The sequence below is a fragment of the Tachysurus vachellii genome, chromosome 1, assembly GCF_030014155.1.
Source record: "Tachysurus vachellii isolate PV-2020 chromosome 1, HZAU_Pvac_v1, whole genome shotgun sequence".
Taxonomy (NCBI): Eukaryota; Metazoa; Chordata; class Actinopteri; order Siluriformes; family Bagridae; genus Tachysurus; species Tachysurus vachellii.
In genome coordinates this window covers 39,878,811-39,888,810 of record NC_083460.1, presented here as the reverse complement: position 1 = coordinate 39,888,810, position 10,000 = coordinate 39,878,811, and the positions used below count along the sequence as shown (strand labels likewise).

The following is a 10,000-nucleotide window of genomic DNA, read 5'->3' as shown; positions in this document are numbered from 1 at the left end:
CACCTTCCGAGGTCTTGTGCAGTCCAGGCCGCGACGAGTCAGAGCTGTTTTTGTAGCACAAAAAGAACCTACATGGTTATTTAACGTAACGTAATATTACTCCATAATAACCACCCGGATTTGTTCAGCGCCTCGGAGAAGCCGCTTGTATCTACATTTAGCTGTAAAAGGGCGTGAAGAAAGGAAAAAACAACAGAATGCAGAGTTTCAGCTCGTGCGGCCCAGAGCCTTGTTTTGTGAGGCGGATAAAGGCAGCCGAGACGATGGTCAGTAATTAGAAGCAATAAAAACAAACAACATGCAGCTAACATAATCCTCAAAACACCCTGTCTCTTACCCCCCCGCCAACACACACTCACACGGTCGTCTCGTATACGCCATGTGCAGCTCGAGCTTTCGCAATAGAGAGGATTATACCATTCTTCATGCTGTAAACGGAGCCGGCGTGTCGTGTGTGTGTGTGTTTGTGTGCCACAAGTCTCTGTGTCATCAGCTAAGTTGCAGTTGTTGCACAGAGACTAATACAGGGATCTGTTACAAGCCCAGTTATTGACCGGCAGTAATATTTATTTTCAGCCTCGACGCTCGTGTTCCAAGCGCCAGGGTTAGAGCCGAGAGTGCACGCAGAGTGTGGCGCGAGTCAGTCAAGCGCCGGGATACGATACATAATCCATTCTTACACACAATTTTACATCAGCTTTTAGTTGATCGAAAGAAAAAAAACCAGCCTGTTAATTATAGCAAAGTTCTGACGAGGTCAAATTTCTTCCAGTCTTTATTACTTTACCGTTTCATATGCAGTCGAATATTTTAAGCGTAGAAACGTGATAGATAAAGCAGATCGAGTAAACAAACAAAAAACAACGAATACATACATTTTTACTTTCATTTATTTATTAAAATAAAAAGTACATGATCGTTGTTTTCAGTAACCGACATGTCCCTATTGAACAGAAATAACTTCAACCTCAAAATATTAAAACTAAAATCTTTTGCTTTATTTGTTTTAAGATCTTGTCAAATTTATGCGGAAAATTGTAAAGGGTGCGCAAACTTTTAAGCGATTCCAGATTCACTTCCGGTTTCCACCTCAAAATTAAATACAGCACATAATTACTGCTAGTGTTTTATTTCTCTTCTACAATTGCGTTTTTTTATTTTTTTATTTTAACAATTACAATTTGTAGGTATTAAAAAAAACAAACGTTATTTAAGTTTGTTGTTCTATATAACGTTGCGGAAGGTCAACGTTGATCAAAACGCTCACGTTAAAGCCCGTTTTATAACCTCTCAAAATTTCATAATCTCTCAAAAAACGAAGAAAACAAAAATTAGCTTTACAACTGTTTATATTTGATTGTTAGAAAGTCGAAGCCCAGCGAAATTCATCCAACACATCGTATCATACCTTAACAATTAACCAATTGTGTAAGTAAGTTGTTGCTAAAGAAACGATAAAATATCAGTACAAGATCATTACTCTAAACCTGCTCTAATAGAAACTGATCCCGCACCATCTGACCAATCAGATTCGAGAAATAAACTCGCACGCTAATTCTAGATACGCCTGTCGGAAAGCTAAATTCGCCCCCTGGTGTTAGTTGTTGTTCATTACAGATTTGCCTCACATGCTACAAAGGGTTGAAAAACTGATGGGGGAAAAAAAAAAAGAAATAGTTTACAAAGCAGATATTCGTCTTATTTGGATCAGAAATTAGAACATAAGCATAAAATTAAAGTAATAATAAAAAAATTGACTGGAAGAAAGGAACAGCTTAGTCGAGAGACCTGGAGTTTTGTCCCAGCACTGAGGGAAGGTGAAGGACGAGTGATTGATGGGACAGGACGGGACAGGACGAAGCTGTGCGCTGATCCTGAGGAAAGCAGGAACAGATTATACCTGGGGTGTGTGTGGGGGACGTTGAGGTCAGCGTAAGCGAGGCTTACGGTCCGAGCTGGAGGTCTCTGTGTGCTGACAGGCGCACAGGATTAGAGGCTCTTGCGAAAAATGATGCCGTTAGCCTCTTAAAATAGAGGGAGAGAGAGACGGGGACGCTGAAGAAAACAAAAGCACTGCACGCTACGTAGCAGCGCCTCAGAGCGCGACCGGACCTGAGACACAACACATGCGCATACACACACACACACACTAACACAGAGCTGAAGCTGGAGCTGAAATGGCTGTAACAAGAGCTGATGGTAAGGATGTGCACTCTTCCTCTCACATCATAATCAATCCCGTAGCGTAGGAGGAAGATTAATGGGCGCAGCTGTGGAGTTTCTAATCGTGCGTCAGAGGGTCGTAAAGGCGTCCTCGGCAGCGCAGGAGAGCAGAGAAACGCTACGGTGCTCAGGGCTGTATGACACTGCAGAAAGCAAGGAGCTCCCGGCTTTCCTTAATACAGCGTCCGTTTTGGTTTTTTTTTAGTTAGATAAGAGCGTAATGAATTATAGAAGTGAATTATCCTGGAGTGGGAATGAAGCATTGTGCTGTTGTGTGTGTGTGTGTGTGTGTGTGTGTGTGTGTGCTGGTTTGGGACATGTTGAGCAAGTGAGAGAGTGTGTGTGTGTGTGTGTGAGAGAGAGAGAGTGAGGGGGGGAGCAGCAGAGCAGCACAACACAAAGCTGGCATGGCAGGAATATGTGTGTGTGTGTGTGTGTGTGTGTTTATATACGTGTGTGCTCCTTAACAGGTCTGGTCGGAATGCGAAACCTTGACATTTCTCCGTGAGAAAGGACACCGAAGGCTGGCTCTGGCTCTCACACAGCCAATAGAGCAGTGTTACTGATACAGCAGCACTGAATGAGGAGGGTTGAGGGTCTGTGAGAGGGTTTTGTCTTGTGCTCCAACCTGGTTTATGAGGACAGGCAGAACACTGAATTCATTCTCTCTCTCTCTCTCTCTCTCTCTCTCTCTCTCTCTCTCTCTCTCTCTCTCTCTCTCAGAAAGTTCAGAAAAAAAGAGATATAAAAATAAGAACGTCTGCTCCGTTATCTTTCTCATCATGTTCCCTCTCACGTTGTTCTCTCTTCTGTTAAAGTTAAAACATTTCCAAAAGTCTCCACTGCGCTCTCAAGTGTGAATCTTTACACTTCATAAAAATAAGATTTAAACATATGAGAACTTTTATTTTATTTATTTATTTATTTATTTATTTATTTTTACAGCAATTAGGTTTATTTATTTTTATTTTTCACTTCCTTTCAAATGTTCCTGCACCTAGTTTGTCACAAGTCTTAGAGTTTATAAAAATTTGTTTTCTTTTATTTTAGATTTGTTCAGGTATTTGTTCAGTTTTTTTTTTTTGGTTCAGTTTTTTCCCCCCAAACACTCTTAACTCCTCCTCCTTTTTAGAGTCTCCCCCTACAAACACTCTCTTATTGTTCTTCTGGCATGTGTGTTTTATCGTCACGGATTTATACTTCTACATAATTACAGATCGGTGTTCTTCTGATCCACTGACCAGGTTTCTGGCAGCACGGCAGGAGCGTAGTGTCGAAACACAGCAGACAATCCGATGCTATTTCCAGCCATGGTGTTGACAAGAGCCATCAAATAATAGATAAATACATAAATAAGTACATGCTCCTGTTCAAATGTCAGGGGTGATTACAAGCGTGACAACCGTGAGGCTCCTTGTGGCACTTTTTTATCACAAACGAAAGAGATCGTCCAGAGGAACGTGTCCTAAGAGACGCTGATGTATAGAGCTGTATCGTCACGTCTCTGGAACGAGGGTATAGATTCGAGTCTCGCGGCGGCTCCCTTCAATACCGTTCGCTACCATTCGCGCGTTTACTGCCGTCGTGAACGTGAGAGCCACCTGCAGTACAGTTCCAGTCACAGAGAGTGAATAGCGTTTGCTGTGTTTCTGCAGAAATGCCACGGCAGTTCCCTAAGGTCACTCTGAGCGACGTGGACGAGGAGGTGCGCCTGCTAGCCGAGAAGGTCTACGCCTCTGCGCTGAAGGATGAGGAGAATAAAGATGCCATCTCCATGTACACCGTGCCCGAAGACTGTCCCATCGGCCTCCAGCAGGCCAAGGAGAGGGAGCTCCTCCGAGAGCTGGCCGAACAGCACTCCGAGGAGACGGCTAAGAGGTACAGTAGGCACGGGCACAGAGCTGCGGGGCAGGTGTTATTGTTAGCGCCAATATCCCTTACAGCAGGATATACAGCACTAAAGATATGTAACCTGTTTCACTGCTCCTACTTCACTCCAGGGTTAACGACGAATCCTGGCTGTTTAGAATCTGATATTACTAAACCTTGACCAAACCTCTGACCCTTCCTCTTATCTGCATATTTGCATGACTGGATAAATACTGTGTGCAACCTGATTAATTAAAGTGTTTGGAGGAAAATGCCACATGGCTGTTTTAAGCCTGCCGTGAAGACAAGAAAGAAAAAGAACGAAAAAACAAAACGTCAAAACCGTTTACACAATGCAGTAGTCTTTAGATAACACACACACACACACACACACACCGAGCTCTAGATTTGCAAACGAATTCAGTTGTAAATGAATAAACTACGACTTTAAACGATTAAAGGGGCGGTCTGTAATTTGTCAACGTGTTTCCAAACCGGTAACAATAATAGGATTTACGAATAAAATCGAGCCAAAAAATTCAGATGCAATGGATCCGTGTAGTTTCTTTATTTCAGGGATCTGTTCACATTTTTCCAGCCCAGAAATTAGCCCCACACCCAACAAGAAAGGCTCACCCGTCTCTATTCCAAATGCTGTTTCTCTTACAGTCATCAGATGGCGCTAATCAGCACTAAAATATCACTGTTAAAAACCAGACGCATTAAAATAAGATGCGTTTCTCATCGGATGTGCAGGAAGAAGAGTTTGAAGATTATTCGATCTCAGTCCATGCAAATCCCTGTTTGTGTGGACTGGGCAAGAGCCACACCAACTCCGCTCGTCTCCCCGTCCACCATCTGTCCCGCCATCCCAGAAAACTTCCCCGAGTACCAGAGAGTCACCATCAGTGGCGATTACTGTGCTGGGGTGAGTTTGTTTGTTTGTTTGTTTAATTACTCAGTTTATTTGTCGTTAAAGGTGCGGTTAGTGATTTTTAAGCATGACCTGTTAGTTCCTCAGGAGCTCTTGGTTGGTGTTTTTATTTCTATTTTTTATGGGTGTGACTTTGAAGAATATTTAGCTAGCTTTAGTTAACCTCTGATCAAATCGCGGACTACCCCTTATACCAGATCACTGTGGAAGACTACGAGCAAGCAGCTAAAAGTCTTCTGAAGGCGCTATTCATCCGGGAGAAATATTCCAAGCTGGCGTACCACCGTTTCCCTCAGACCACCGCCAGGTTCCTGCGCAGTGCCGAGAACCTGAAGTGGAGAGAGGAAGACGAAGTCCTGCCAGGTATCTGTGTCTTTCTTGGACACTGTTTACAAGAAATATTTAATTTAATTAATTTATTTATTGTCTTTTTTTTTTTTTTTCCATGTTGTGCTTTACTTGGTAATCTGCACCGCGCAGACATTTGCCCATGCCCTCAGGAAGGAGAAGACCCTTACAGCATGGAGAACATTCCGGAGAACCTGAACTACGAGCTGAAAGTGAGGGACGGGATTGTACACGTGTTCGAGAGTGCAACGGCTCTTAAGGAGAACAGACCCCACTGTTTGCCGTACCCTGACCTCGAGACGTTCGCCATCGACATGAGCCACGTCCTGGCCATGATCGCAGACGGACCCACGTGAGTGAAGTTCTCTTCCCATGAGGGCAGGTTTTAAATTTAAGATAAACAATAACAAATAGAATAGTGACACCTGTTATCCTGTTAAAACTCCACCTCTAGGAGGTGTGGCTTTTACAGGAACACATTCGAGACACAGGCTGTTTTATTTATTTATTTATTTATTTATTTATTTATTTCCTATTTTGATCTCTGACTCCATTGAATCCGGATCAACTCATCAGCATGTCAACACGCAACAACAAAAAACCAAAACAAAAACATTCACCATTTTGCTCTGCGATCTTTTCTCCTGTGCCAGAAAGACATACTGTCACAGACGACTGAACTTCCTGAGCTCCAAGTTCTACCTGCACGAGATGCTGAACGAAATGGCCGAGCTCAAAGAACTCAAAGGAGTCCCACATCGAGATTTCTATAACGTCAGGAAGGTGCGATTTGCGTCTCCGTTACTTTTCACGTACCGTTTCGGCCGCGCGTCACTGCGAGTTGCATTCGTAAATCCGTCCTTTGTGCGATTCACAGGTCGATACTCACATCCACGCTGCAGCCTGTATGAACCAGAAACATCTGCTTAACTTCATCCAGAGCACGTATAAGACGGACGCAGAGCGCGTGGTCCTGGAGAAGGCGGGGCAGAGACTGAGCCTCAAACAGGTTTTCAACAACCTCAACATGGACCCTTACGACCTCACTGTGGACTCGCTGGACGTCCATGCTGTAAGCGCTTCCAGGTGCCTCTTGGCATTTTGCACCGTCATTAAGTCACAGGATTAAGTCACTGAACCCACTTTCCTATTTTTAACACCATACAGATATCACGGCTCCGTCAGTCGCTACCGATCTGACCCTAAGGTCCTCACAGTAACCCACGAGCCACAGCGGTCCGCTTTCTGATTAATCAGAAATTAACTGTAATCAGAACAGATTAAAACCCTTAGAGCCCGTATTCATAAAGAGTCTAATACTGATCTCAGAGAGCTCCTGATTTAGCTTAAAATTGTCTAACTAGGAATCTTATCTTCAGGGTGATTCAGGACCTCAGATCTCAGAGCAACTCCGACTAAGGAAAACACAACAATGTTTATCTTAGAGAGGGGGTGGGGCTTAACCTGTTACTAGGTAAACACATTCTTTTGAAGACTGTGTGTTGTGTAATAAAAAAAATAGGAACGCTTTAAAAATCTGGTCTGTTATAAGCCTCAGGTTGTCGTGTAGGGATTACGTTTGTGACTGATCATATTAGAGATGTTCTCACATCTGTATGTAATAAATATAATGTAAATGTAAACATGTCTGACACAGCACAGAAATGTTATAGAGACAAATTAGATCATTTCTGCTGCTGTGGCATTTCAGCTGTTAAATACCCCTTTTCTACCAGAAAGAACCGGGTGCTGGTTCAGAGCTGGTGCTGGTGCTGGTTCAAAGTTGGTTCCACTGGCGAACCTTCTAAGAACCGGTTTGCCTTTCCACCGGTTAGAGAGCGTCACAGAGCCGAGTCTGACGTCACTGTATACGTGTCACGTTACACAGCAACGTTAGCGCAGCAGCAGCAAACACAAACACAACATCAACAATGGCGGATGTTGCTTTACTGTTAATGCTCGTGGCTTTGTGAACCTACATTAACACCCAAACGCGGCGAATCCAACGTGTTCGTGCAGCTCCATGTGATCTGTATAAACGGAGGTTGTAAAAAAAGTACATAACATCATTATGTACAGAAAGTACATAACGTTATTTTATCATTAACACAGAAAAAAGTTAGCCTTAGCATGTAGCTACTTACTATCATGTGTACTGATAATTGATCATATCACGGTAAAGTAAAAGTGTATTAAACATTAGTATACTTAAGGTACATTATCAAATGCGCTAACATTAACCCCGCCCACAGCCCCGCCCATAGCCCCTGACACAAGCGGTTCTTAAGTCTAGACCAGCAACGTTTTGGTGCTACTTAAGAACCACTTTTCCTGGTTCAGAGCCGGTGCTTTGGCTGTCGAAAAAGAAAGAACTGGTTCTAAATTAGGCTCCGAACCAGCACTGAAACTGCCTCGGTGGAAAAGGGGCATCTGAGATGTTAGAGTATCTATACATGACATACTGACAGGATATATATATATATATACACACATGATTGGTCACAAAAGTAATCCAAAATAAACCACACAAATTTTCTTCTCTGATAAAGAAACTTAATCCTCTTAAAAGACCTTATGAGGGTCCTCTCTTTCATTTTAAGGGGAAACGCCCACATTTCAAAGAATTTTCTTAGAATTTCACTAGGAGCAACTCTTTAAACTGAGAATTTACAAGAACACGAGTCCTGTACTTCTCTGTAAGGAGCATTTTTAGAAGGAGTCTCCAGTATTAGTGCTTTGTACCAGTCTTAATTTTTTTTATTAAAAGCAGCTCGTTTCTGAGACGTTCAATGCAGCTATGAAAGGCTAAAAAGGCTAAAACGACTTTGTTTTTATAATAATATTATGTCATTGTTAGGAAGTTGCTGTGGTAAAAGAGGAATAAAACACTTTCGGGTTGTTCTGTAATTTTATCTTATAAAATGTCTAATATTTAAAAAAAGGACGTCAGCCTTTTAGGACCTTTAAGACGTTTTATCAGTGACGTATATGTTTAAGCCACACACGTGCAGCACTGTGAGTTTTATAACCCTGGTGGGAAAAATTCTTTCATTCTCCGCACTTTGACTCTAACCAGAGCCGACGTTAATCTCACACAGGGCAGGCAGACGTTTCATCGTTTTGACAAGTTCAACTCCAAATATAATCCGGTGGGAGCGAGCGAGCTACGTGAAATCTACCTGAAAACTGACAACTACATCGAAGGAGAGTACTTTGCTCTGCTGATAAAGGTATAATCATCTCTATCTATCTATCTATCTATCTATCTATTTAAGGTATCTATCTATCTATTTAAGGTATCTATCTATCTATCTATCTATCTATCTATCTATTTAAGGTATCTATCTATCTATTTCAGGTATTTATCTATCTATCTATCTATCTATCTATCTATCTATCTATCTATCTATCTATCTATTTAAGGTATCTATCTATCTATCTATCTATCTATCTATCTATCTATCTATTTAAGGTATCTATCTATCTATCTATCTATTTAAGGTATCTATCTATCTATCTATCTATCTATCTATCTATCTATCTATCTATCTATCTATCTATCTAAGGTATCTATCTATCTATCTATCTATCTATCTATCTATCTATCTATATATCTATCTATCTATTTAAGGTATCTATCTATCTATCTATCTATCTATTTAAGGTATCTATCTATCTATCTTTCTATCTATCTATCTATCTATCTATCTATCTATCTATCTATCTATCTAAGGTATCTATCTATCTATCTATCTATCTATCTATCTATCTATCTATATATCTATCTATCTATCTATCTATTTAAGGTATCGATCTATCTATCTATCTATCTATATCTATTTAAGGTATCTATCTATCTATCTATCTATCTATCTATCTATCTATCTATCTATCTATCTATCTATCTATATCTATTTAAGGTATCTATCTATCTATCTATCTATCTATCTATCTATCTATCTATCTATTTAAGGTATCTATCTATCTATCTATCTATCTATCTATCTATCTATCTATCTATCTATCTATTTCAGATATCTATCTATTTCAGATATCTATCTATCTATCTATCTATCTATAACTGATGCATCAGTCTCTTCTAATTTCACGTTCTTTACACCGACAGGAAGTCGCTCATGATCTGGAGGAGAGTAAATACCAGCACGCCGAGCCCCGCCTCTCTATCTATGGACGCTCGCCGGAGGAGTGGGAAAGCCTTGCTCATTGGTTTATTCAGCATAAAGTCTACTCCCCTAACATGCGCTGGATCATTCAGGTGCCCAGAATCTAGTAAGTGTCTAGCACACGTAACCTCGTCTTTATAGAATCAACCGTAAAGCGTAAAGCGACGACGTTACAAGAAGCAAGAATCAGAACAACATCAAGCATCAAAATGATTGGCAGAGATTTAAAAAAAAAAAAGTAATTATATAACACTATGAAAATTGTCTTCATGCTTTATTCATTTCTATATCACACTGAAATGATGACAAAGTAAATATATTCTTAGGTAATATTACAAAGACTATCAGAATAGATAGGTCACAAATAATGGCACCCCTAATTCTAGTACTTGTGTGCTATATGCATATAGTGATGTAAGAGTCTTCTACCATATTGATGATG

The 10,000-nt window shown here is 40.9% G+C and overlaps 1 protein-coding gene across 4 annotated transcripts in view; it reads left to right on the top strand.

Moving 5' to 3' along the window:
• Positions 1-10,000, top strand: part of ampd3a (adenosine monophosphate deaminase 3a) — a 24,047-nt gene that overhangs the window by 4,212 nt on the left and 9,835 nt on the right. For 3 of the 4 annotated variants that reach the window (XM_060860316.1, XM_060862787.1, XM_060861931.1), the window contains 8 exons: positions 3,879-4,101; positions 4,849-5,020; positions 5,224-5,389; positions 5,507-5,726; positions 6,028-6,157; positions 6,252-6,446; positions 8,473-8,604; positions 9,501-9,664. In XM_060860316.1, coding sequence (XP_060716299.1) covers positions 3,879-4,101; positions 4,849-5,020; positions 5,224-5,389; positions 5,507-5,726; positions 6,028-6,157; positions 6,252-6,446; positions 8,473-8,604; positions 9,501-9,664 — 1,402 coding nt within the window. Of the gene's footprint in view, positions 1-1,872; positions 2,200-3,878; positions 4,102-4,848; positions 5,021-5,223; positions 5,390-5,506; positions 5,727-6,027; positions 6,158-6,251; positions 6,447-8,472; positions 8,605-9,500; positions 9,665-10,000 lie in introns of those variants that run through there. The other variant, XM_060861108.1, reaches the window with a different exon arrangement.